Source organism: Haliotis rufescens, unplaced genomic scaffold (genome assembly GCF_023055435.1).
Source record: "Haliotis rufescens isolate VD_foot unplaced genomic scaffold, xgHalRufe1.0.p SCAF_2, whole genome shotgun sequence".
Lineage (NCBI taxonomy): Eukaryota > Metazoa > Mollusca > Gastropoda > Lepetellida > Haliotidae > Haliotis > Haliotis rufescens.
This window is the reverse complement of record NW_025963890.1, coordinates 18,195,870-18,221,552: the sequence shown is the minus strand read 5'-3', so window position 1 is coordinate 18,221,552 and position 25,683 is coordinate 18,195,870. Positions and strand designations below refer to the sequence as shown.

The window sequence follows — 25,683 nt, the reverse complement described above, 5'->3', positions numbered from 1 at the left end:
GAGTTTGGTTTTACGCCGCTTTAAGCAATATTCCAGCAATATCACGGCGTGTGCCAGGTGGAAGAGCAAGTACACATCTGTAAGTCTGTATCTCCCGACCGATCCTAACATGGCTGATTCTGACAGGTAATCCTGGTTGGCGTACCTTGTGTTTGTTCCGTTGTCACCATTGTTCTCTCATAGTGGCCTCGGTTGAGATCGTCCAACACTTTTATCAGTTGTGTGACTCTGGCTGTGAAACTGTAAATCATTCACAATAGGTTTTAATAACAGGTAACAATGTCTAATATGTTTCTTTCAAATTCAAGATTTCAGATTTCTGAAATTCAAATAAGGCCTTATCTAGGAAGCACCAGCTGCTGTTAGCATCAAAGAACGCTATGCTCCACAAACTGGTGTTCATTTTCAGAGTCTTGATGAGAGATTGATAGGCATCACAACATTAGAGTGTGAGTGAGTTGGGTTTTACACTGCTTTTAACAGTATCACAGCGTGTCAGCTTAATGTGGGAGGAAAGCCCGAAGTGATGCAAGTCTCAGACGTTTACCACTTCAGTGAAACCCATGATCACAGGTATGGTGCTGACAAACTTCGAAACCCAATCCGGGCAAACAGGGATTCGAACCCACAATCATAGGTTTCCGACGTGCCCAAGGGACGCAACTCTGCACAGCGAATCGCGGTGCCTTAGATGACTGGTCCACCCGTGCCCCCCACAACATTAGAGCAAAAAGACATTCAACATGGGCTTTCAATTACATGATCCAAACTTGCTAGGTCTCCCAAATGAACAGGGCCTACTTTAGTTTGTTCGTTGTTAATGCTGACTCAGCAATATTCCAGCTATTTGGCCTCAGCCTCGAAATAATCCAGTCTGGACCAGACACATTAGTGATTGCAATTTTTAGTAATGCATCGAAATAAATCAAGGAAGATGACACTGTGTCAAAAAGTTAAAGTGTACGACCACCCAATCGATTAGCACGGTTTGCTGGGGACTAATTTCAACTTGGAATCCCCCCCAGGTGCCCTCTTAAGAGTTGTACTGACCCTGCTAGTCTGGTCATCTCTCGCCCGGCCAGCACGATTCTCCCAATGGCCTCCGCCATCTTCACCAACATACGTCCGCTCTTGTAGTAGTCCTGCAACAAACATCAGGCTACATGCTACAGGCTTCAATACATGCTCACTAACTAGTGACAACATACATGGACACCTCCTCAAATGCCTGAAGTACCATCCATATTCAGCATTCATTGTGTCATTGTTACTGGCTTGTCATCATCATTGTGTTGTTACTACCTGTCATCATGATTGTGTCAGTTACTGGCTTGTCATCATCATTGTGTCAGTTACTGGCTTGTCATCATCATTGTGTCAGTTACTGGCTTGTCATCATCATTGTGTTGTTACTACCTGTCATCATCATTGTGTCAGTTACTGGCTTGTCATCATCATTGTGTCTTTTTTTCTGGCATGTAATCATCATTGTGTCAGTGTTATTGGCTTATCAGTATTGTGTCATTGTTACTGGCTTGTCATCATCATTGTGTCATTGTTACTGGCTTGTCATCATTGTGTCATAGTTACTGGCTTGTCATCATCATTGTGTCATTGTTACTGGCTTGTCATCATTGTGTTGTTACTGGCTTGTCATCATTGTGTCATTGTTACTGGCTTATCATCATCATTGTGTCATTGTTACTGGCTTGTCATCATCATTGTATCATTGTTACTGGCTTGTCATCATTGTGTTGTTACTGGCTTGTCATCATTGTGTCATTGTTACTGGCTTATCATCATCATTGTGTCATTGTTACTGGCTTGTCATCACCATTGTATCAGTTACTAGCTTGTCATCATTGTGTAATTGTTACTAGCTTGTCATCATTGTATCATTGTTACTAGCTTGTCATCATCAATGTTACTGGCTTAAATTGTTTTACTGTTAGACCAATCAATTTCTTAAGCAAATTGACGACAAATCTTACCTCCAATCTCTCACTGTGGGTGCTTGTGAGATGGCGTTTATGTGCCAGATTCAAGAAGGGTCGACTGACAACCCAGTACCCCACCACTGTGGCTATGTCTGACAACACAGATCAACATGTCAGACATTTAGTCAACTCCAGACAGGACAAAGTCCACAGGACCATCAACATAAATCTCTCATAACCAAAATTCATGAACAATAACTAGCATTATTATTAAACTGTTGGTTCCACTTCATGTCCCATGACCATGTTCACTGTAAACATTTCCAGTCCTCTACAATTATAGTTGGGTTAAAAGACACTCAGTTTAGGTAAAAATGTAAAAACGTATGAAGCCTAAGGCGACACTTTTTTTATTTCTTGGTTTACGGATTTCAGACTCATTTCAAAAGTCAGGCAGGCCAATTTAAAAAAGAAAAGAAAAGCCTCTTACATTTTTTTTACCTGAATTTTGTCCTAAAAAGTTAGGTAGGTATGAAAAAAAATATCCTGGCGTAATAAAAGTAAAATAACTCAATTTTTCAAGAACATTTTATTATATCCCTGGCACTTAGCTTGTGCACAGATGGCAACATAACAATATTCGTGTCATGGGTGGAAATGCATGAAAGATGCTGCTATTTTGGCGGCATGGGCAACGTTTAACTCTTTCAACACCAGCCAACCAGAAGATTACTGCTGTGACACCAAGTTCCCAAAGACTCTTGCGTGATAGATGAAACCAACATTTATCAAGGAATTATCTGCTGAAATTAACATCTTTGCTACTACATGTTTTGCCATACACTATTTGAAAGGTCTAATTAATCCTATTGTTTATAAATATGAAAGTTATGTGTATTACATTATTTAAATAATTCATTAACAACTAAATAAAGTTTGTTTTAAATAAAAAACAAGTATTTGTCACAAAGTGACGAAATGTCCCCCGCCTGTATATACACCATAGTACCAAATATGAAGACAATCAAGCAATTAGTTCTTGAGATATCGCGGCAACACCGTTTTCCAACTCCAAAAGCAGATTTTGCCTGCTGTGACCTTGAAAATGGGGTCAAGGTCACCAAAACTGACTGGTGTGTCTGCAGAGTCTGTATATACACCATAGTTCCAAATATGAAGACAATCCAGTGTTTAGTTCTTGAGATAACGCGGCAACAAACAGGTGGGACGTACGGACGGACGGACGGACGGTCGTGAAAACAATGTCCCCCGCTTCGCGCATTCGCGCGGCAGGGGACAATAACGTAAGCTAAAACATTCATAACGTCCAGATTAAAGACCAGTGAAGGGCAAATTTAATTATTTTTTTGGCAAATATAACATGAGGAAATACCTCCGTTTTCAAAGCTTCTTATGAATAACACATACGTCCTGCCATGTCAGTATACATTAAAAAAACTTATATTGTTTCACCGACAGAATCTGCTACAAGGTTCGTGATTGGTAAAATTTAAGCATGTGACCTAAGGCAGCCAATCAAATTACAGCAACAGTAATTTTCAGACTTTGGCGAAAGGTTTGGGTTAAATCATGTTATTCTCAACGTTTTAGCATGAAATCGCGATCTATATTAAAAATATGGAACATTATGGATGCATAGAGCTAGGTTACGAGCTGTGACAAAGATTTCTTATGCATATATTTTGGCATTAAGACATCGTGTCCGAGCCGAGAAATCGAGGCGACGAAAGCCGAGATGTCATTTGACTTACGATATGCGATCGCAAGAAAAGTTGGAAATAATAACTAAGATGTCAGTTTGGCAACTTTTATAGATATTTTTTTGATGATTTTATTTCTTTGTAAATAAAGACGTTTAAGCGCGTGAAACGTCTTTATTTTGCTGTTTGACATGTTCGATGAGGACCCGTTGTCGAAGTGTGTCCGAGAATTTTATTCTCAATAACATTGCGGGAAATAGTGTCTAGTGAATACATTTTTAATCTATAGATAAAAAAATGATAAAATCAAATGGAATACGTATTTCAGACATTGTGAAATGTGATAGATTTAATAAATGAATGATATGACAAGTAGGTTAATATAATTATAAACTATTTTGACATGGTTTGGACGGTCTACTGTGCAGTGTGACTTGTGGCTTTGAACGGCCAACAGTGTTGAAATAGTTAAACTGGTCACCACTGCGCTTTGCGTTGACAAGCTTTGGTGGTATTAGAGAAGGATCCCAGCAAGAAATATCAGAGTGACTTCCCTTTGCTTTACGCTCGACGAGGAAATGAAATCGTTTTTTGTTTGAACTTTTTGTCGAAAAGATCGGCGGTAATATAAAAAAAGGGTAATTTTCATTTTATTTTATTTTTAACATTTGGACTTTGAAAGAGCGGCGCATCCGTAAACCAAGAAATAAAAAAATGTCACCTAACAGTTTAAAGAAACATTTCTTTTGGCCTTGTAAGCATTGTAAGTTAAGCTTTGAAAGCCTATCTCAAAGTAGAATCTACTGAAAAGTGAACCTAAAAATGAGCTCCATATGTTGTAGACATACTGGAAATTGAAGGAGCCATGACACAATGTCAACTATCAGGCTAGGCAAAAGTCCTAGGTTCTTAAAGAGAACTGAGGCAGTTCCGAAAACAATATTTATACAATATCAGGCATTTTAGCACTTCACAAAACTGACTAAATTTCTCATATTCAAAATAAAAATGATAATTTTAAGGAGCCTAAACATGACACAAACTTACATTTTGCAACTACACTGTCAACAAAACCCATCTGCAGTCTGAAGAAAATGAAGTAGCGCAGATGTGATATCTGAAATGACAAAAAAATGGAATTACAATAGAACTTCCCATGAAACCAGACTCCTCACTGAATTCGATGAGATGACGCAAGAATGGCAAAAGGCTGATAATGTGATATTGAATTAACATTCACCAATGAAAATTTATTTGAAGTAATTATGGTACAAGAACATGATGCTTATCTATAGTGAGTGAGTGAGTATGGTTCTATGCCACTTTTAGCAATATTCCAGCAATGTCACGGCAGGGGAAACCAGAAATGGGCCTCACACATTGTACCCATGTTTGGAATCAAACCCGGGTCTTCAGCGTGATGAGCAAACACTTTAACCACTAGGCTACCCCGACTGCCCTGCTTATCTAAAGAACACTGTATCACACGTAATGAGAGTGAGTAAGTGAGTGAGTGAGTATGGTTTTATGCCGCTTTTAGCAATATTCCAGCAATATCACGGCGGGGGACACCAGAAATGGGCATCACACATTGTACCCATGTCGGAAATCGAACCCAGGTCTTTGGTGTGACGAATGAACACTTTAACCACTAGGCTACCCGACCGCCCCACACATAATAAGAAAATAAAACATGTATAATGTGACTTAGCCACCCTGCTTATGATATATGTTGTGCCAGCACCATTACGCGTTTTGTGTATTCTTAAAGAGTAAAAATCAAAGGATCTCAGTCAACAATTCGATCACCAAGGTAACATCCCAGATCAAGTTCATCAAATCTACATACCAATTTCTGGAACGTTGCAAGAATGATGAACCTTTCTCTTTGGTTTCCTTGATAGAATGCTATTTCTTCACTGGAAAAAAAATAAACGCAAAAGTTTAAAAACATGACGAACGCCTCTTCACCTCTTATGCAAATCCCTGTAAATGGACATAAAACACAGGGGAAGCAACTCCACATCCCTACTCTTCACATCTCCATTTAATATAGATCTTGGAATTATTGTATTGTCACGATCAAACTCAATCTCATTAAAACCAGATCTAAGGACATCCCATTACGGGTCATGTCAGAACAACCTTTCCCAAACTTTGGCCGATTACTGAAATGACTAACAAGAAGTCAACATCAGCCAACTAGAAAGCAGCTTTCTCGAGCTTTACAGCACTTGTTTCAACCTGGCGACTTCAATTTCAGATTATGCTTGAAAAATATGTTTACATAGTTCTCGATTAAAATTTTGAAAACTGAACAAAGGAACATTCCGGAATGTCTAATATATGGTTGAGATTGTATAGCAGTGCTTCCCACATACTTTGCAACGCCTCCTCCATTCAAATGTTTATCCCATGGAAGCAAGAGACAGACAGTAACTGTCCTTAACTGTTGTTTGGAATACCCCGTGTTAATGTTTTCGAGGTTGCATGATTAGAAAACACATTCCAACTGTCACTTTCATGATCTGGTAAGCGACGCTTTGATTGGTCAGATGAAAGGTCGTTCTGACGTGACCCGTAATGAAATGTCCTCTGATCTTGGTTTAGCGATAGCAAGAACTAAGATCTGATTTTAATGAGATTGGATCAAAAGAAGCAGTGATATCACCAGTACTTATCTCAACTTTTGCGTGTCATCGCAAATACAACCAGAATGTTTCGTAGTGAAGAACTTCACTCCCCTGTATTAGTACGCAGGAACATATACCAGTTTAAAAAATCATTTACAACTGTCTTGTTATTTGTTTGAATACATCAAGAGCCTGCTTGGATGGGGCTGCTAACTGCTAAGTCAGTGATAAGGGAGAAGGAGCTGGTGTCCTCACGTCCAAAAGGTGGCGATTGGGTCCATGGTATTGATCATAAGAGAACAGCGATAACAAAGGATGGTGTTTTCCATGTTGTTTCAGAGTTGTGTTAACATTTTCACCTGTTCGTGATGAGCCTTGAATTGACATATCTATATTCCCCTTCCAACTTTTGTTCTTGGACTGTGAGGCGGCCAATAGGCCTCCGCAACCTGGAAAATGAAACATATCATCCTAATACTTCATTTCAACATTTAATACCAGTGATGTAATTCAAAAGGATATTGTACAATATATACATATTTAGGAAACATAACATAATCTTCATGCAGATACAGCATAAGAAAAGTATTTCTTAAATGCATATTTTTTCCACTTAAATCATCCGTGATATTCTAGCAGCATTTAGCAATTATTCAGCAATATCCAGCCAGGAAACCTGATGTTACTGCCCTGGAGCCCCCAAAATATTACTGAGAGTCCCCTGGACTCTTAGGCCCAGACAAGAAAAACAAATGTTTATCTTCATCGTGCAGGTCATCTGAAACCTCAGGGGTCAATGCATTTTTCTCCCAGTTCTGAATTCAGCCATTCCTAATTTTCTGCATTTTAGATCAATCAGAGTTATCTTTCCTTTATTGTTGATTGCGCCATGGTTTGTTTTGGTCAGGTTTCATGCAATGTACATGGAATTAAATACTATCTATTTTAGTGTCTCTGGTTGTCTTCTTTCATTCGCCCTTACCTTGTAAGAATCAAGCCAGACACTGCCAGATAGCCTAACATGTATGCTGGACCCTGAAACACATTCAATACATCAAACAAATACTGAATTCAACCATTATTCAAAAAGAAATTGGGGGTCTGAAATGATGAGGCTGATTTCATGTCATTATTACTGTCTGCAACTTTAGACACTAGTTCAAAGCCAGAGTCTAGTAACATTTTGTTTGGTCTAATAAGTTCAGCTAATAATTAGTCACATAACAACTTGAAAATCTACTCAAAAGGATGCTAAGAGCCAAGTTCAGTCTCATAGACTCCAACATTTTTGGCAGAGACTCTTATTATCAATATTGCCCTATTTGTTTTTTAAATGCATTCTTGCAAGAGATGTGACTGCAATTTACACTGAATATCTTTCCATCTTAATACCATGATAATTGTCTTAAATTTGTATGATTACATTATTGAAACTAATCATCTTCACAATTTAATTAAACAGGGAGCGACATAATTTGAGGTTATTTAGATTGAAAGAAGTCTGATCCAATCAGCAATACCACAACGCATGTACAGAGAGATGAAGCTGTCACTTGCCTGTGGTCCAATGGCGCCAGTCAGCTTGAAGGTGTACAGAACCACGTCGAGGACAGGCTGCATGGAAAGACATACATGGACGTACAATTCAGTAGAGACATAGCAAACTCCTTTTATATTTTATTAGTTGGTTGACAATGTATTTAGCCTGAAATTCAAAATTGAGAGAAAATACAAATTTCAGCTTCCAAATTACCGGACTGTGGATATTTGAAAAAACAGTAATTGTCCATGGTTTAATGCCAGCTTCATAAGATTGTATCTTTGTATACATCCACAAATCATTTTGCAGCAAAAGTCAAGAACATCAACCAGCGTGTGGATTGGGGGTTTCAGACTCTGAAGCAGCTTCAGGACCCATCAGTTTCTACCTGGTAGTTGTGTTTCTCTAAATAGTTGTAAATGATATCACAAGTTCCTGGGACAAGACAATAATTGTGTAACATTTTTTCCCCCACAAACTTCAAGGCCTTTTTAAGAACAGCAAAATTCAAGGCTGAAACATTTTGTTAAACTTAGGGCAATTTGCATATGTAAACTTGGTACGCTTTTGTTCCTTTAGTTAATTATTACAGATGCATGTAAGCCACCGATCATTGGAAGGGAGATAGTCCTTTGGTCATGCTTAGCCCAAGACCCCAGTCCATGAGGGGTGGAACAATTGATCAAACTATTGATGGATCATAGCTGTCTATTGCCCATTGCAATGGTAAAACAGCCTCTGATAGTCACCCTATTGCCATGGTAACACAGCCTCCGATAATCTCCCTGTTGCCTAATGCAATGGTAAAACAGCCTCAAATAATCTCCCTATTGCCTAATGCAATGGTAACCCAGCCTCTGATAGTCTCCCTATTATCATGGTAACACAGCCTCCGATAATTTTCCTATTGCCTAATACAATAAGCAGCCTCCAATAATCTCCCTATTGCCTAATGCAATGGTAACACAGCCTCTGATAGTCTCCCTATTGTCATGGTAACATAGCCTACGATAATCTCCCTATTGCCTAATGCAATAATCAGCCTACGATAATCTCCCTATTGCCTTATGCAATGATAAGCAGCCTACGATAATCTCCCTATTGCCTCATGCAAGGGTAAAACAGCCTCTGATAGTCTCCCTATTGCCTAATGTAATGATCAAATAGCCTCCAATAGTGTCCCTATTGCCTAATGTAATGATCAAATAGCCTCCCATAGTCTCCCTATTGCCTAATGTAATGATCAAATAGCTTCCAATAGTCTCCCTATTGCCTAATGTAATGATCAAATAGCCTCCAATAGTCTCCCTATCGCCTAATGTAATGATCAAATAGCCTCCAATAGTCTCCCTATTGCCTACCTTGCTGAGGTTGGAGTACAGCTCAGCCACTGAGTCACAGAATTTCTCTACATCCTGTGTCAGCAGTTGGTCAGCATTGGAAATCCTGTTGTCAAGGTTACTCATCTTGTAGAAGGTGAACCCTCTGAAAATATAGGAATTATTGAAATGGTTGATGAAAAACACTTTGATTTATCATACTAAATACTTTTTTGAAAATTACACAAGTGTCAACTATTCTTTGCTTAAAAAGACATATAAATATCCATTCAGGAAGGTTAATAACTTCCTACCAGAAACTCTCGCACTCCGACGATCCCACATTTACTCCTTAACATTTTCTCAAACAATTGGTTTACTCTAGTACTTGGTGCTGAGTTAGACTTTGTCATCATGTTGACTATGCAGAGAAATCTACATTTTAGTATGATACAAGAACATGTATTAGCAAACCATCTCACTTCTGTTTCAATAGTTGTCATTTTTTATTAGGATCAAAATAACATCTTAAGTATTGTAAAACTATTGCAACTGTAAATCTGCCATCCATAGTCAATCCTAGTGACAACTCACTTGAGGTAGCTTTCATAAAGATGATGTGTCAACCTGGAGCGAAACCGAACCTTCAGCTCATTGAGCCCGTACTGTAATAACACAGAAACAAAAATTGCAGTATTGTGATTTAGAACTGATAAATATATTCACTTAAGTGACAAAATTATGTGAAAAATCAAATTTAGACACGTCAGTCATCTTAGAAAATGGTTTGCAAACATCCAAGTGCATTTTGAGCAAAGTTTTTGTTATTCATAGAACAGGAGGCACACATTGGTGACTGATTGAGGTCTTTTTCAATCAGTGCCTGTTCTTCATCAAAATAATCTTGTAAATTAATAAATAAGTGTACAACATTTTATGTCAAATGTAAGAGCACTCAAGCCTGAATGAGACTAATCAGATCTAAGTTCTCGCTGCTGCTAAACAAAGATCTTAGGACATCCCATTACAGATCACGTCAGAACGACCTTTTGCGAACTTTGACCGATTACTGAAATGACTAACAAGAAGTCGACACCAGCCAATTAGAAAGCAGCTTTCTCGAGCTTTACGGCACTCGTTTCAACCTGGCAACTTCCATTTCAGACTAAGCTTGAAAAATATGTTGACACAGTTCTCGATTAAAAGTTTGAAAACTGAACAAACAAACATCCTGGAATGTCTAACACATGGTTGAGATTGTATGGCAGTGCCACGGAAGCAAGAGATAGACGATACTTTTGACGGAATCAGTTGTATGGACCGTAACTGTGGTTCAGCATACCCCGCGAGGTTGCGTGATTAGAAAACACATTCCGACTGTCACTTTCATGATCTGGTAAGCAACGCTTTGATTCGTCGGATGAAACGTGGTTCTGATGTGACCCGTAATGGGATTTCCTCAGATCTTTGTTTAGCGATAGCGAGAACTAAGATCTGATGTTAATGAGACTGGGATGAGACAAACCATCCCACCTATCACAGTGTGTGTGAAAACCTTTTGAGTCTACCAGCCCAAACTAAACTCACAGACTGCCATCAGGGTACGATGACTCACAAACAGCCAGGTGACAGCTGACAGACCTGTTCCCAGGTGGTCATCCATCCTGGCACTGTCACGCAATCCCCCTTTTAATAATGACAGACATGAAGTGGTGATGATCCAAGCTTGCCTGGAATACACATTGGGGACTGACTCCATATTGGTACGACTCCCGCTTCATATGCAATAGTGACCATGTTGGTTGGTTGGTTGTTATGTTGTTTTACGCCGCACTCAGCAATATTCCAGCTATATTACGGCGGTCTGTAAATAATCGAGTCTGGACCAGACAATCCAGTGATTAATATCATGAGCATCTTTCCGCACAATTGGGATCGATGACATGCATCAACCAAGTCAGCGAGTCTGACCACCCGATCCTGTTAGTCGCCTTTTACGACAAGCATGTAAGGCATAAGGGAGACAACCTAGCTTCTAACAAACCAGCAGTTTAACAACTCGCAATGGATAGATTTGTTTGTTGTTTCACACGGTACTCACTCATAGTGGCGGAATTGTAAGTTATCGAGTCAGATAAACCAGTGTTAAGACACTGAATATATTTATTGCACAGCGTCCATGTCACTGGGTTTGACAATCCAATCCATAAGTTCGCTTCTCACAGCACAAAGAGATCGTTGGGGACTGATTCTAAACCTAAATCCCCATGGGGAACCAATGAATGGAACAAAGATTGTGAATATGCAAACACACCCATTTCTTAATATGAAATGCTGTAGATAGGTTTGATATATATTTGAAAGGTTGAAACATTAAATGAAACAGAAACAATACAAGGTACAAATACTGATACCCACCTTCAGACAGTTATTTACAGTAGAAATCTGAAACACATCAAAAGCTTCCATGATAAGTATTGATACAATTCATTATAAACATGATAAGTTTTTTCAGTAAAACAACTGATAAACTCAAGTGCGAGCAAGACATCAAGGGTAAGCAGGGATCAGTTGAGTAGGAACATGATCTTGTGCAGGATCAGAAAGATTGGGAAAGCAATCGGCCCCCTCAGACTGTATACAATCATCTCAATTTGGTATATTTAGACCATTTAGACCATGTAACATGATCTCCCACATTGTTTGTTTGTTGTTGTTTAACGCCGCACTCAGCAATATTCCAGCTATTTGCTGGCGGTCTGTTAATAATCTAGTCTGTACCAGACAATCCAGTGATTGACATCACAAGCATCAATCCATGCAATTGGGATACGATGACATGCATCAACCAAGACAGCGAGCCTGACCACCTGACCCCGTTAGTTGTCTCTTACGACAAGCATAGCTGCCTTTTACGATAAGCATGGGTTGCTGAAGACCTATTCTATCCCGGATCTTCACGGGTCCTACCATGAGTGGTGCAGATGCAGTGCAAAATGAAGACACACATATGAAACTTGACATTAATATTCCTATTGGCATGTGTATCGAGAGAAAAACGTTTGACACTGCTCACTATCACTTTCTATTTGTGACACTGAATTTCAAAGAATTATCTGATTTTGGCAATGAGTCATGAGCAAAGCTTTTACTCAATAGTCGCCAATACTGCAGTTGCATCACAACAGTCTACAAAATGTCATTGCAATAAATGTGTCACTTTGATTAAGATAACCAGTTATTTATGAAATAACACACATAATTAACTTACAGCAGGCATAGCATAAATAAACTGTAACAGATGCTTCTTGAAAAGTTCCATATTTCTTCCAATGATTGCACTGAAACAACAAAAAAAGCAAGTAGAGTCCAAGCTTCTCAAGACTGCCTAATTGACACATACCGTATTCGACATAATAAGCACCCAGGGCGCTCTCAAAATTAGAAATAGGGGGCTCTTATTAGAATATGGGTTTTTCAGATTAAAAACGATGTTTTATTGGTCTGTTTTCAGTCGTACAAATGGGTATCTCTCATACCCTCACGTCTAGTCGCACGTTTAAGAGGAAGCCAGAAGCTGGAATGTAAACATTAAACTTGTTTCCGTCCGGTTGCGCACGCACCTCCCTATGACATGTCACAAATCTCGAAGAATAAGCCATCAATCAGGACTGGACTGGATTACTTCCCTGTGGGGATGGCTGGGTGGGAACGTACGACTGAAAACAGACCAATAAAACATCGTTTTTAATCTGAAAAACCCATGTTTTAGTCTGTTTTCAGTCGTACAAATGGGTAGAATTCGACGGAACACTGGAAGGAGGGTCGGGAAAGTAATCAGGCAGTGACCACTTTCACGTTGAATGTACCAAGTTCCTCACCCCTGTAGTGACAATAGAACATTTGACCAGATGCACGGACGAGACAAGTTGTTTATCACGAACGCACAGCATGGTTAATGCTCTTCGACACACAACTAATTATCGATGCGACAGGCCAACTGCACGAGTCAGTTGAACTGCGATCGAAGTGTTGTCGACGAATAGTTTAGTTACAGAGCAACTCGCAGTATACAAGGTAACTAAAACAGCATGTTTAATGCTCTTCGACTCACAACTAACTATCGAAGCAACAGGACAACTGCACACGTCAGTTGAATTGCGATCGAAATGTGGTCGGCGTATAATTTAGTTACAGAACTCGCCGTAGACAAGGTAACTAAAATAGCATGGGTAATGCTCTTCGACACACAACTAATTATCGATGCGACAGTACAACTGCACACGTCAGTTGAACCCGGATCGAAGTGAGGTCGGCGCATAATTTAGTTACAGAGCAACTCACAGTATACAAAGTAACTAAAAAATACGAGCAGTACTATAATGTATGGGAAGACGATGCATACACCGAATAACCATAATAAAAAGCAGAAGTACTGCACGCAACAAAAAACCATAAGAATGCGTACATTCACCAACAGCTTTTATTGTAACCTGTAGTATGTCACGAAGTGTCGAGCAAAAACTCCAAAGTGAATAAAACACAAATTCACTGTCTTTTCTGAGAGATCTGTTGTTCCACCACGAGTGGACCAACTGTTTGAGTCCTTCAACATCTTCTGTGAAGATATCTCTAAGATAATGCGAAGCAAACACTGAAGTAGATCTCCAAAAGCAGCCCTCCATAATAACTTGTAGCGAACAATTACTGTGGAGTGCTAATGTTGAAGCGAAGGCTCGAACTTCGTGCGGATGAGAGGAGGTGGGAGGTGCGAGTCCTTGCGCCTCGTAAGCTCTGAGAATTACCGCTCTCAACCAAAATGAGAGAGTATTACGTGTAATCTCTTTCTTTGCATTGGTTGAGAGCAGTATGAACAGCCGTCGAAAATGTTGTCGTCGCTGTTCAGAACGCTGCAGGTAAATACAAGCGCACGACTGGGCACAGGGTGAGATCAGCGTGATCATGAGGGCCCATAATGGCAGACAAGGAAGGAATGTTGCCATGGTTACGCTGATCGAAGGTAATCTGACCGACGTCAATGGCATGTATTTCCGTAATTCTCGCAGCCGTAGCCAGCGAGAGAAGGAAAACTGTTTTCTGAGACAATAAGTCGAATGCGACCTGATCGAGAGGCTCGTAAGCCTGACTAGACAGGTAGCGCAGAACGACATCGAGGTCCCAGGCCGGCGGTCGGAATTTACGAGACTGATCTTCAACCATGAAGGCACGTAGAATCTTCTGCAACTCCGGTACGTTAGTGAGCTTGTCGCCCGTAGGAGACGGCACTACTGAAGCCAAAGCTGCCAGATATGTCGAGATCGTCGACCCTTTCAGACGCCGAGATGACCGGAGAGAGACTAGGAACTCCGCCACCTGTGGTGGGGTCGCTACCGCCGGGTTGAAGCCATGAGAAAATTGAGAAAGTGGTCCACTTGTCATCTTACAGCTTACGAGTTGTAACTCGATGTGCCGACGAGACAAGCGCTGCCGCTTTAGCCGAATAGCCTTTCTTCATTAACGAGGTCTTAAGCAAAACCAGGCGTGAAGCTGGAAGTTCTTTATCCCCGCATGCAAGTTGTCGGTGTGAGGATGAAGAAGGAGGTCGTCTCAATCTGGCAACGGGAACGGTGGTTGATCGATGATCTGAAGAAGTTCCGGGAACCATGATCTGGCCGGCCAATAAGGCGCGACCAAAAGCAGGCGTAGGTTGGCTGTCGTGGTCCCATGCCCGTGGGTCTGGAACCGGCGACACGAATCGAGGGAGGCGGTTGTTGTACGGGGCAGCAAAGAGATCTACTTGCGGCAACCAGAGTCGATCTGTCAGCAGATGAAAGACTGTCGGATGGATCATCCACTCCGTGGGAGACGGCCTCGATGGTCTCGACAGGGCGTCGGCAATCACATTCTTGGCCCCCGGGATGTGACGGGCGCGTACGCCCATGTCCAAGTCGTCGACGAGGGCGAAGAACCTGAATGTCCGGTCCAGAAGGGCCGCCGACTGAGTTGTTCCCTGTTTGTTGACGCAGTGGACGACTGTGGAGTTGTCCGACTGTATCATCAGCCGTTTCCGACGGAGTCGAAGTTTCCAAAACTCGTCCGCCCGAATCACTGTTCCATCTCGAGGCAGTTGATGTGGAGGACCTTTTCTACTGGCGACCACAGCCCGGCCGCTTGGTCGTCCCCGAAGTGCGCTCCCCAGCCTTCCAATGACGCGTCTACGAATAGGTGTAGTATGAACGGAGGCTCGCTCATAAAGACGCCTTCGCAAACGTTCGACGGCTGGAGCCACCACTCCAGATGACAACGTAGCTGCGCCGGAAGTGGAACCAGGAGATTGGGAAACTCCAGGTGGGGGTACAGCAATCTCTGCAGCGGACGAAGTTGAAGACGACCTCGACAAGTCAAGTCTTGGGCCGATGTCAACAGACCGAGGACTTCCTGCCACGTGTGCACCGACGCCGAGGCATGTAGAAGTCTCGGAACGCTGCTGACAATCTTGTCCCAACGGTCTTGAGGTACCTGGACCAGATTGACTCCCGTCTGGAAGCGTATCCTAATGTACTGTAGAACCCGAGTTGGTACCAAGTCCGACTTTTGAAAGTTGACGATCCACCCGAGGTACCGTAGTAGACTCAGGGTGGTCGCCAACTCACCTTGAAGGGCTTCTGTAAACTGGTGAGCTTGGAGCCCGTCGTCTAGGTAGAAGGCGACCCTGATCGCCTGCCGATGGAGCCATTCTACGACCGTCTTCATGATCCGTGTGAAAAAGCACGGGGCCGTAGAAATTCCAATCGGGAGGGCCGCCCACTGGTAATGAATACCTTGGTATTCGAATCGGAGGTACTTCTGGAACTCGGAAGCTATTGGTACATGTAGATACGCGTCCTGAAGGTCTAACAAGACGAGGAAGTCGTTCGGTAATATCATCCGACGCAGAGAGCTGAGGGATATCAAGGTGAATGTGTCGGGTGGTTGGAGGTATGTTGCGTTGAACTTTTTGAGATTGAAAATAAGCCGCATCTTTGTGGAGTTTTTCTTGGGTACTAGAAAGATGGGCGAGTAGTACCTCGGCGATGGTGCCGATGTCCCAAGGCGAAGTACGGCCGCCTTTTCCACCAAAAAATCGATGGCCTCCGTCAGCCGATCCGTTGGTGGAATGTGGAATGTCGGGGATGACGTCAGTGGTGGCGTCGATCTCAGGCGTGGGGCGTAGCCTGTTGTCAAAATGTTCTGAACGTAAGGGTCGTTGAGGAAAACCCACTTGTGGGCATAATGACGAAGTCGCCCCCCTACCGGTAGCTCGTCTAAAGGTAGTGTCACCGGGGGAGACTCCAACCACGGCGACGGCGGGGGAAGGGACCTCACTTCCTCCCCCGCTGGCACTGTCCCCCTCTGGGAAACTTGGAAAAGGAGACCTGGCGACCTTTCCTGTCGGAATCTCTCTTGCGGGACGGCTGTCGAGGCACGTCCCTACGGAAGGCCCGTTGCACATTCTCGTTTCGGTAACGTCGTCGTTGGGCATTCGAAACCGGTGGCCGTCTGGACAGGTTGTGTGAAGCCGATATGATGATGTCACGCTCGGCTTCCCTGGAGTACTTGTCCAGAACATCCTTGGTACGACCGTCGAACAACTGTTGCGATGTCCACGGGGCCTGTAAGAGTGACCTGACATGACGATCAGGTAGGTCAGTGCAGTCGATGTAACCATGGCGACGCGCCGTAGTAATCTGGCCAGATACATATCGGGACTGGGCGAGGACGTCCGAGATCCACCGTTGCATACAGGTGAGGACCGATGGCACCGTCCTGTCGTCCTCGTCCTGGGGTTCTTTCTCCTCAAAGTACACTGAGAGGGCCTTGATCGCTGTCGACAGCATAGCAAGCGTTTGCAGCTGGTGACGAACAGCAGTGTCCATGGATTCCAAATGTGGAGGGCGCTGGTCTCTTGAAGAGTAGCCCCCAGTCCAAATCCCTAGTCATTGGTGACGAAAACGGCATGCCATAGATCGGGTAACGAGATCGACCAGGCGGCTTGCAGAAGCTCTGCCCAGGCAGAGCAGAGCCAAAGTTCTGGTCCATATCGTGAGCCATGGCTCTGAAGACATCGGGAGGAGAAAACTGAAGAGACTGCGGTGTATCTCCGACCTTAAAGCCCGCACGCGTCGGGTTGTCATCGTTCTTTGGGAGGCCTAGGAGGGCTGTCGTCACAATCCATCATCGACGTCAAGTGTGGAGGCGTAGATGAAGGAGCTGCTGTACTAGTTGACGGGCCATGGACCCCCGACGTAGTCGTATCCTTCTTGGTCGACGCCGTCGAGGCGAGGACCGCCGCCGTGATCTGGGCTATCAAAGCCGGGTCGATATGAAAGTGAGACGAGGTCGTCGTTCTGTCACTATCTTCACTACGACGCTGAACTCCCTGAAACTCCCTTCGAGAACGTCGCACGTCCCCGTGGGGACGAGGGCTACGATCTCTAACTGTAGAAGTACTACGATCCCCATCGTAGTTATCGTCCGAATCGTACATTCGACGACCACGATGACGATGAACGCCCTCGTGTCGTGTACTGTCACTCGACGAGGCACTCGACCTGTCGTCCCGACTTGAACGGGAACAACTTCTGTGGCCACTGTCGTCCCGCACGACGTCCCTATCGTCGTTGGTAGTACGAGATACGGACCGACTGGGGACCGTAGTCCCCTCATGGTCCTCGTCACCACCCGGTCCCGTCGTAACGGGGGAGGCTGAGTGACGCTCTCGATCAACCGAATGTCGAAGATCAGTCGTGCGGGTAGTATCATCAGCAGGCGAACGGTCACGTGTCTTGTCGAAAAAGTTGACTGAGGCGGGTCTTTATCAACTGATTTCTGAGGTGTGGTCGACTCGCCACCCCCAGGGCCTGATGCGGAGAGTGCAGAGTCCAAGGATCCAACCGATGACCTTCACTGCTTGTAGCGCTGTTCAGCGGCCCGCTTCGCCAACGCACGAAGATACAACATTCTTTACAACGTTTATTCCACGAACACGTTGAAAATCCGTCCTTAATGATGCAGGAAGGACAATACTTGTGAGGGTCTACTTTAGACAGTTTTCGTTGACATGAGGCACAAATGCCCGACATATTGCCACATGTAGAATCACTGTCAAACAGCGAAACACGCGTTGAACACAAACAATGGATTACCAAGGATTACATTCCAGGAGTGTACAGGTAAGACATGTTATTACTTTATTAGAACAACTGTAGATAAGCTATAAGTACTAGTAGAATACAAACTAGCAGTCTACCGCCAAAGACTTTCTCGAGCGACCAGCGCAGAGGCGCGCTGAGAGATTTGTGACATGTCATAGGGAGGTGCGTGCGCAACCGGACGGAAACAAGTTTAATGTTTACATTCCAGCTTCTGGCTTCCTCTTAAACGTGCGACTAGACGTGAGGGTATGAGAGATACCCATTTGTACGACTGAAAACAGACTAAAACATATATTTTTGAGTTCAGAGAGCGTAAATTTCGTGGTTTATGCTGGAATGTTTATAAACGACAGATATATTTTTCCAGAAATTAATTGCCCAGGGTGCATATAACAAACGTATTATGCACGAATAAATAGCCTTGTGTACATTTATCAATCAGAAGGGGTGCTAATTGGAATTGTTCACTAGCCAGTATATTAGCAAATATCGCCGGGGGCGCTTATCACGTCGAATACGGTAATCAGTAAATACAGGCCTCCTGTCATCTTAACATGAAAATAAACATTACCTATTAGTCTGTGACCAAAACATCCTTTCGTGCAGATGAGTTAGTGAGTTTGGTTTAATGCTGCTTTGAACAGTGTTTCAGTTATAACACACAACATGTCAGCTTCATGTGGGAGGAAAGGCCAAAGTCATGCAGGTCTTAGACATACCCATGAGCATGGTATGGTGCTGACAAACCAAGAAACATAATCAGGGTGAACCAGGACTCGAACCCACAACCATGGGTTGCTGTTGTGCCCAAGGGACGTAATTCTGCACAAACCTACAAACCAATCAGGATGAATCTAGGATATGGAACAGTAAAATTCAAGGCCTTCTTCAAGGCTTTTCAAGGCTTACAACTGTCATTTTCAGGACTTTCTTGGTTCGGTTATTACCCTCAGTATGTCAATATTTTTCAATCCAGCATACTATATAGTCATAAGACCTAAAAAGCAGTATGAACATCACAAATTTGCAAACAAGATTGATTTTCACAACCAACAAATATACTAAATTAAGTCACAAATTCCTTGAGGTGTTTGGCAAAGTGGCAAATCTATCATGATAAATTACACATCCATGGTACATAACTATTATTTTTGTGTGTTTTAATACTTTAATTAAAAAGGTTTATGTAATTTTGTACATATTCAAAGCTTTTCAAGCTATTTTGGTGATATTCAAGGCTTTTCAAGGTCAATACACAAAGAATCAAGGCTTTTCAAGAGGGACCTTGAACTTTAAGGCCTTTTCAAGCCTGTTCGACCTTGATGATCACAGGTTTATTGCATGTCTGAGGAAAGCAACTCTGCACACTGAATTTGGCGCCTCAGATTACTGGCCACCGATGTCCTCTAGTGCAGAAGGTAAACCATACTCATTTTGTCAGCAAAAGTATGATGTCACAATTATCCCTTTTTTAAATTAATGTAAAATACAAGTGGATGTTTCTTCTCTAATGCAAAGAATCCTTAACAACAATAAACATAGATCCAAGACCAAAATCCATTATATTCTTTAAATGTATGCCAATATTATGAAACCATTATTTATAAATATCTGGTTTCCATGGATACTGATGCCAATTTGAAACCCTGATGACATACCTTTCTATTGCTGTACCATTCTGTATCATCCACACATCAGCATAGGTCCGAGCTATCAGAGAAATGGCCACCAACAGCATGTACCACGCCTGTAGCATCACAAAATATCATAATTACTTCACAGCAGAAGAATTTCCTTGATCTCCAAACTTTACAAAACCCATACACATTGGTCAGACAATATATGATCAATTGCCAAATGCAATACCTGAAGTGTTATTTGGCAATCTAGTGATTGTCAACGGCCAAATAAAGAGCTGGTAAAATGTTGAGTGCTGTCAGTGCCAGTATGTAGAATTCAGAGTTACCTACCCTGGTTGTTGACAAATTAATATCTACTCGCCAAGTGCAGATTGGATACCTATCTGAAAACACCAAATTACTTCCAGCTTCAAATACTATTCCAGATTCCAGAACAGAGACAGGCTTGTGTCAAGACATTGACAAAATCCCGGACACTCGAGGGCCAGATACTTGTTGCTCTGCCACTTATTTCATCCATTGTATTGTCTGTTTATTCACCATTTGTGTAACTTTTCAATGTAGACACAAATTTGCTATTCATAGTACGCTAGTACATGTATTTGGCTGTGCTCGGAGACTGATGGATGACTTGTGAGCTGGCCTTTGTGTTGCAAATGTACCTTAATAGTACTGTCCCTCATGCTTATCAATAATGTGGGGTTAGATCCCACCAGATTCTAGACTTCTGTAGGTGGGTTGGTGGAAATGGTGGGATGATGGTGGGAGAAGGTGAGAGAAGATGGGAGGGAGGATGGTGGGAGAGGGTGAGAGAAGATGGGAGGGAGGATGGTGGGAGAGGGTGAGAGAAGATGCGAGGGAGGATGGTGGGAGAGGGTGAGAGAAGATGGGAGGGAGGATGGTGGGAGAGGGTGAGAGAAGATGCGAGGGAGGATGGTGGGAGGATGGTGGGAGAGGGTGAGAGAAGATGCGAGGGAGGATGGTGGGAGAGGGTGAGAGAAGATGGGAGGGAGGATGGTGGGAGAGGGTGAGAGAAGATGGGAGGGAGGATGGTGGGAGAGGGTGAGAGAAGATGCGAGGGAGGATGGTGGGAGAGGGTGAGAGAAGATGCGAGGGAGGATGGTGGGAGAGGGTGAGAGAAGATGCGAGGGAGGATGGTGGGAGGATGGTGGGAGGATGGTGGGAGAGGGTGAGAGAAGATGGGAGGGAGGATGGTGAGGGAGGGTGAGAGAAGATGGGAGGGAGGATGGTGAGAGAGGGTGAGAGAAGATGGGAGGGAGGATGGTGAGAGAGGGTGAAAGAAGATGCGAGGGAGGATGCAGGGAGAGGGTGAGAGAAGATGGGAGGGAGGATGGTGAGAGAGGGTGAGAGAAGATGGGAGGGAGGATGGTGGGAGTGGGTGAGAGAAGATGGGAGGGAGGATGGTGGGAGAGGGTGAGAGAAGATGGGAGGGAGGATGGTGGGAGAGGGTGAGAGAAGATGCGAGGGAGGATGCAGGGAGAGGGTGAGAGAAGATGGGAGGGAGGATGGTGAGAGAGGGTGAGAGAAGATGGGAGGGAGGATGGTGAGAGAGGGTGAGAGAAGATGCGAGGGAGGATGGTGGGAGTGGGTGAGAGAAGATGGGAGGGAGGATGGTGGGAGAGGGTGAGAGAAGATGGGAGGGAGGATGGTGGGAGAGGGTGAGAGAAGATGCGAGGGAGGATGGTGGGAGAGGGTGAGAGAAGATGGGAGGGAGGATGGTGGGAGAGGGTGAGAGAAGATGGGAGGGAGGATGGTGGGAGAGGGTGAGAGAAGATTGGAGGGAGGATGGTGGGAGAGGGTGAGAGAGGGTGAGAGAGGATGTAGGAGAGGGTGAGAGAGGATGTAGGAGAGGGTGAGAGAGGATGGTGGGAGAGGGTGAGAGAGGGTGTAGGTGAGGGTGAGAGAGGATGTAGGAAAGGGTGAGAGAGGATGGTGAGAGAGGGTGTAGGTGTGAGTGAGAGAAGATGTAGGAGAGGGTGAGAGAGGATGTTTGGAGAGGGTGAGAGAGGGTGAGAGAGGGGGTAGGTGTGAGTGAGAGAGGATGTAGGAGAGGGTGAGAGGGTGGTGGGAGAGGGTGAGAGAGGATGTAGGAGAGGGTGAGAGAGGATGTAGGAGAGGGTGAGAGGATGTAGGTGTGAGTGAGAGAGGATGTAGGAGAGGGTGAGAGAGGATGGTGGGAGAGGGTGAGAGAGGGTGAGAGAGGGTGAGAGAGGGTTTAGGTGTGAGTGAGAGAGGATGTAGGAGAGGGTGAGAGGGTGGTGGGAGAGGGTGAGAGAGGATGTAGGAGAGGGTGAGAGGGTGGTGGGAGAGGGTGAGAGAGGATGTAGGAGAGGGTGAGAGAGGATGTAGGAGAGGGTGAGAGAGGATGGTCGGAGAGGGTGAGAGAGGATGTAGGTGAGGGTAAGAGAGGATGGTGGGAGAGGGTGAGAGAGGATGGTGGGAGAGGGTGAGAGAGGATGTAGGAGAGGGTGAGAGAGGATGTAGGAGAGGGTGAGAGAGGATGTAGAAGAGGGTGAGAGAGGATGGTGGGAGAGGGTGAGAGAGGGTGTAGGAGAGGGTGAGAGAGGATGTAGGAGAGGGTGAGAGAGGATGGTGGGAGAGGGTGAGAGAGGATGTAGGAGAGGGTGAGAGAGGATGTAGGAGAGGGTGAGAGAGGATGGTGAGAGAGGGTGAGAGAGGATGGTGAGAGAGGGTGAGAGAGGATGTAGGAGAGGGTGAGAGGATGTAGGAGAGGGTGATAGAGGGTGTAGGAAAGGGTGAGAGAGGATGTAGGAGAGGGTGATAGAGGATGTAGGAGAGGGTGAGAGAGGATGTAGGAGAGGGTGAGAGAGGATGTAGGAGAGGGTGAGAGAGGATGTAGGAGAGGGTGAGAGAGGATGTAGGAGAGGGTGAGAGAGGATGTAGGAGAGGGTGAGAGAGGATGTAGGAGAGGGTGAGAGGATGTAGGAGAGGGTGAGAGAGGATGTAGGAGAGGGTGAGAGAGGATGGTGGGAGAGGGTGAGAGAGGGGGTAGGTGTGAGTGAGAGAGGATGTAGGAGAGGGTGAGAGGATGTAGGAGAGGGTGAGAGGATGTAGGAGAGGGTGAGAGAGGATGTAGGAGAGGGTGAGAGAGGATGTAGGAGAGGGTGAGAGGATGTAGGAGAGGGTGAGAGGATGTAGGAGAGGGTGAGAGAGGATGTAGGAGAGGGTGAGAGAGGATGTAGGAGAGGGTGAGAGAGGATGTAGGAGAGGGTGAGAGAGGATGTAGGAGAGGGTGAGAGAGGATGTAGGAGAGGGTGAGAGAGGATGTAGGAGAGGGTGATAGAGGATGTAGGAGAGGATGAGAGAGGATGTAGGAGAGGGTGAGAGGATGTAGGAGAGGGTGAGAGAGGATGTAGGAGAGGGTGAGAGAGGATGGTGGGAGAGGGTGAGAGAGGATGTAGGAGAGGGTGATAGAGGATGTAGGAGAGGGTGAGAGAGGATGGTGGGAGAGGGTGAGAGAGGATGTAGGAGAGGGTGATAGAGGATGTAGGAGAGGGTGAGAGAGGATGGTGGGAGAGGGTGAGAGAGGATGTAGGAGAGGGTGATAGAGGATGTAGGAGAGGGTGAGAGAGGATGTAGGAGAGGGTGATAGAGGATGTAGGAGAGGGTGAGAGAGGATGTAGGAGAGGGTGATAGAGGATGTAGGAGAGGGTGAGAGAGGATGTAGGAGAGGGTGAGAGAGGATGTAGGAGAGGGTGAGAGAGGATGTAGGAGAGGGTGAGAGGATGTAGGAGAGGGTGAGAGAGGATGTAGGAGAGGGTGAGAGAGGATGGTGGGAGAGGGTGAGAGAGGGGGTAGGTGTGAGTGAGAGAGGATGTAGGAGAGGGTGAGAGGATGTAGGAGAGGGTGAGAGGATGTAGGAGAGGGTGAGAGAGGATGTAGGAGAGGGTGAGAGAGGATGTAGGAGAGGGTGAGAGAGGATGTAGGAGAGGGTGATAGAGGATGTAGGAGAGGGTGAGAGAGGATGTAGGAGAGGGTGATAGAGGATGTAGGAGAGGGTGAGAGGATGTAGGAGAGGGTGATAGAGGATGTAGGAGAGGGTGATAGAGGATGTAGGAGAGGGTGATAGAGGATGTAGGAGAGGGTGATAGAGGATGTAGGAGAGGGTGATAGAGGATGTAGGAGAGGGTGAGAGGATGTAGGAGAGGGTGAGAGAGGATGTAGGAAAGGGTGAGAGAGGATGTAGGAGAGGGTGAGAGAGGATGTAGGAGAGGGTGAGAGGATGTAGGAGAGGGTGAGAGGATGTAGGAGAGGGTGAGAGAGGATGTAGGAGAGGGTGAGAGAGGATGTAGGAGAGGGTGATAGAGGATGTAGGAGAGGGTGAGAGAGGATGTAGGAGAGGGTGAGAGAGGATGTAGGAGAGGGTGATAGAGGATGTAGGAGAGGGTGAGAGAGGATGTAGGAGAGGGTGATAGAGGATGTAGGAGAGGGTGAGAGAGGATGTAGGAGAGGGTGAGAGAGGATGTAGGAGAGGGTGATAGAGGATGTAGGAGAGGGTGATAGAGGATGTAGGAGAGGGTGAGAGAGGATGTAGGAGAGGGTGAGAGAGGATGTAGGAGAGGGTGAGAGAGGATGTAGGAGAGGGTGAGAGAGGATGGTGAGAGAGGGTGAGAGAGGATGGTGAGAGAGGGTGAGAGAGGGTGTAGGAGAGGGTGAGAGAGGATGTAGGAGAGGGTGAGAGAGGATGGTGAGAGAGGGTGAGAGAGGATGGTGAGAGAGGGTGAGAGAGGATGGTGAGAGAGGGTGAGAGAGGATGTAGGAGAGGGTGAGAGGATGTAGGAGAGGGTGAGAGAGGATGGTGAGAGAGGGTGAGAGAGGATGGTGGGAGAGGGTGAGAGAGGATGTAGGAGAGGGTGAGAGAGAATGGTGGGAGAGGGTGAGAGAGGATGTAGGAGAGGGTGAGAGAGGATGTAGGAGAGGGTGAGAGAGGATGGTGAGAGAGGGTGAGAGAGGATGGTGAGAGAGGGTGAGAGAGGATGGTGAGAGAGGGTGAGAGAGGATGTAGGAGAGGGTGAGAGGATGTAGGAGAGGGTGATAGAGGGTGTAGGAAAGGGTGAGAGAGGATGTAGGAGAGGGTGAGAGAGGATGTAGGAGAGGGTGATAGAGGATGTAGGAGAGGGTGAGAGAGGATGTAGGAGAGGGTGAGAGAGGATGTAGGAGAGGGTGAGAGAGGATGTAGGAGAGGGTGAGAGAGGATGTAGGAGAGGGTGATAGAGGATGTAGGAGAGGGTGAGAGAGGATGGTGGGAGAGGGTGAGAGAGGATGTAGGAGAGGGTGAGAGAGGATGTAGGAGAGGGTGAGAGAGGATGTAGGAGAGGGTGAGAGAGGATGGTGGGAGAGGGTGAGAGAGGATGTAGGAGAGGGTGAGAGAGGATGTAGGAGAGGGTGAGAGAGGATGTAGGAGAGGGTGAGAGAGGATGGTGGGAGAGGGTGAGAGAGGATGTAGGAGAGGGTGAGAGAGGATGTAGGAGAGGGTGAGAGAGGATGTAGGAGAGGGTGAGAGAGGATGGTGGGAGAGGGTGAGAGAGGGTGTAGGAGAGGGTGAGAGAGGATGTAGGAGAGGGTGAGAGAGGATGGTGGGAGAGGGTGAGAGAGGATGTAGGAGAGGGTGAGAGAGGATGTAGGAGAGGGTGAGAGAGGATGGTGAGAGAGGGTGA

General features: G+C 45.1%; 1 protein-coding gene across 1 annotated transcript in view; it reads right to left on the bottom strand.

Moving 5' to 3' along the window:
- LOC124138843 (ATP-binding cassette sub-family D member 3-like) overlaps window positions 1-25,683 on the bottom strand; it is a 69,599-nt gene that overhangs the window by 36,298 nt on the left and 7,618 nt on the right. The window contains exons 5-17 of the mRNA XM_048399724.1: window positions 20,003-20,091; window positions 12,422-12,491; window positions 11,569-11,595; window positions 9,745-9,815; window positions 9,193-9,316; window positions 7,849-7,905; window positions 7,274-7,326; window positions 6,651-6,740; window positions 5,508-5,577; window positions 4,706-4,775; window positions 1,992-2,089; window positions 1,051-1,142; window positions 146-240 (exon numbers count right to left, since the gene is read on the bottom strand). Of these exons, the coding sequence (XP_048255681.1) occupies window positions 146-240; window positions 1,051-1,142; window positions 1,992-2,089; window positions 4,706-4,775; window positions 5,508-5,577; window positions 6,651-6,740; window positions 7,274-7,326; window positions 7,849-7,905; window positions 9,193-9,316; window positions 9,745-9,815; window positions 11,569-11,595; window positions 12,422-12,491; window positions 20,003-20,091 (1,006 nt within the window). The remainder of the gene's footprint in view (window positions 1-145; window positions 241-1,050; window positions 1,143-1,991; window positions 2,090-4,705; window positions 4,776-5,507; window positions 5,578-6,650; window positions 6,741-7,273; window positions 7,327-7,848; window positions 7,906-9,192; window positions 9,317-9,744; window positions 9,816-11,568; window positions 11,596-12,421; window positions 12,492-20,002; window positions 20,092-25,683) is intronic.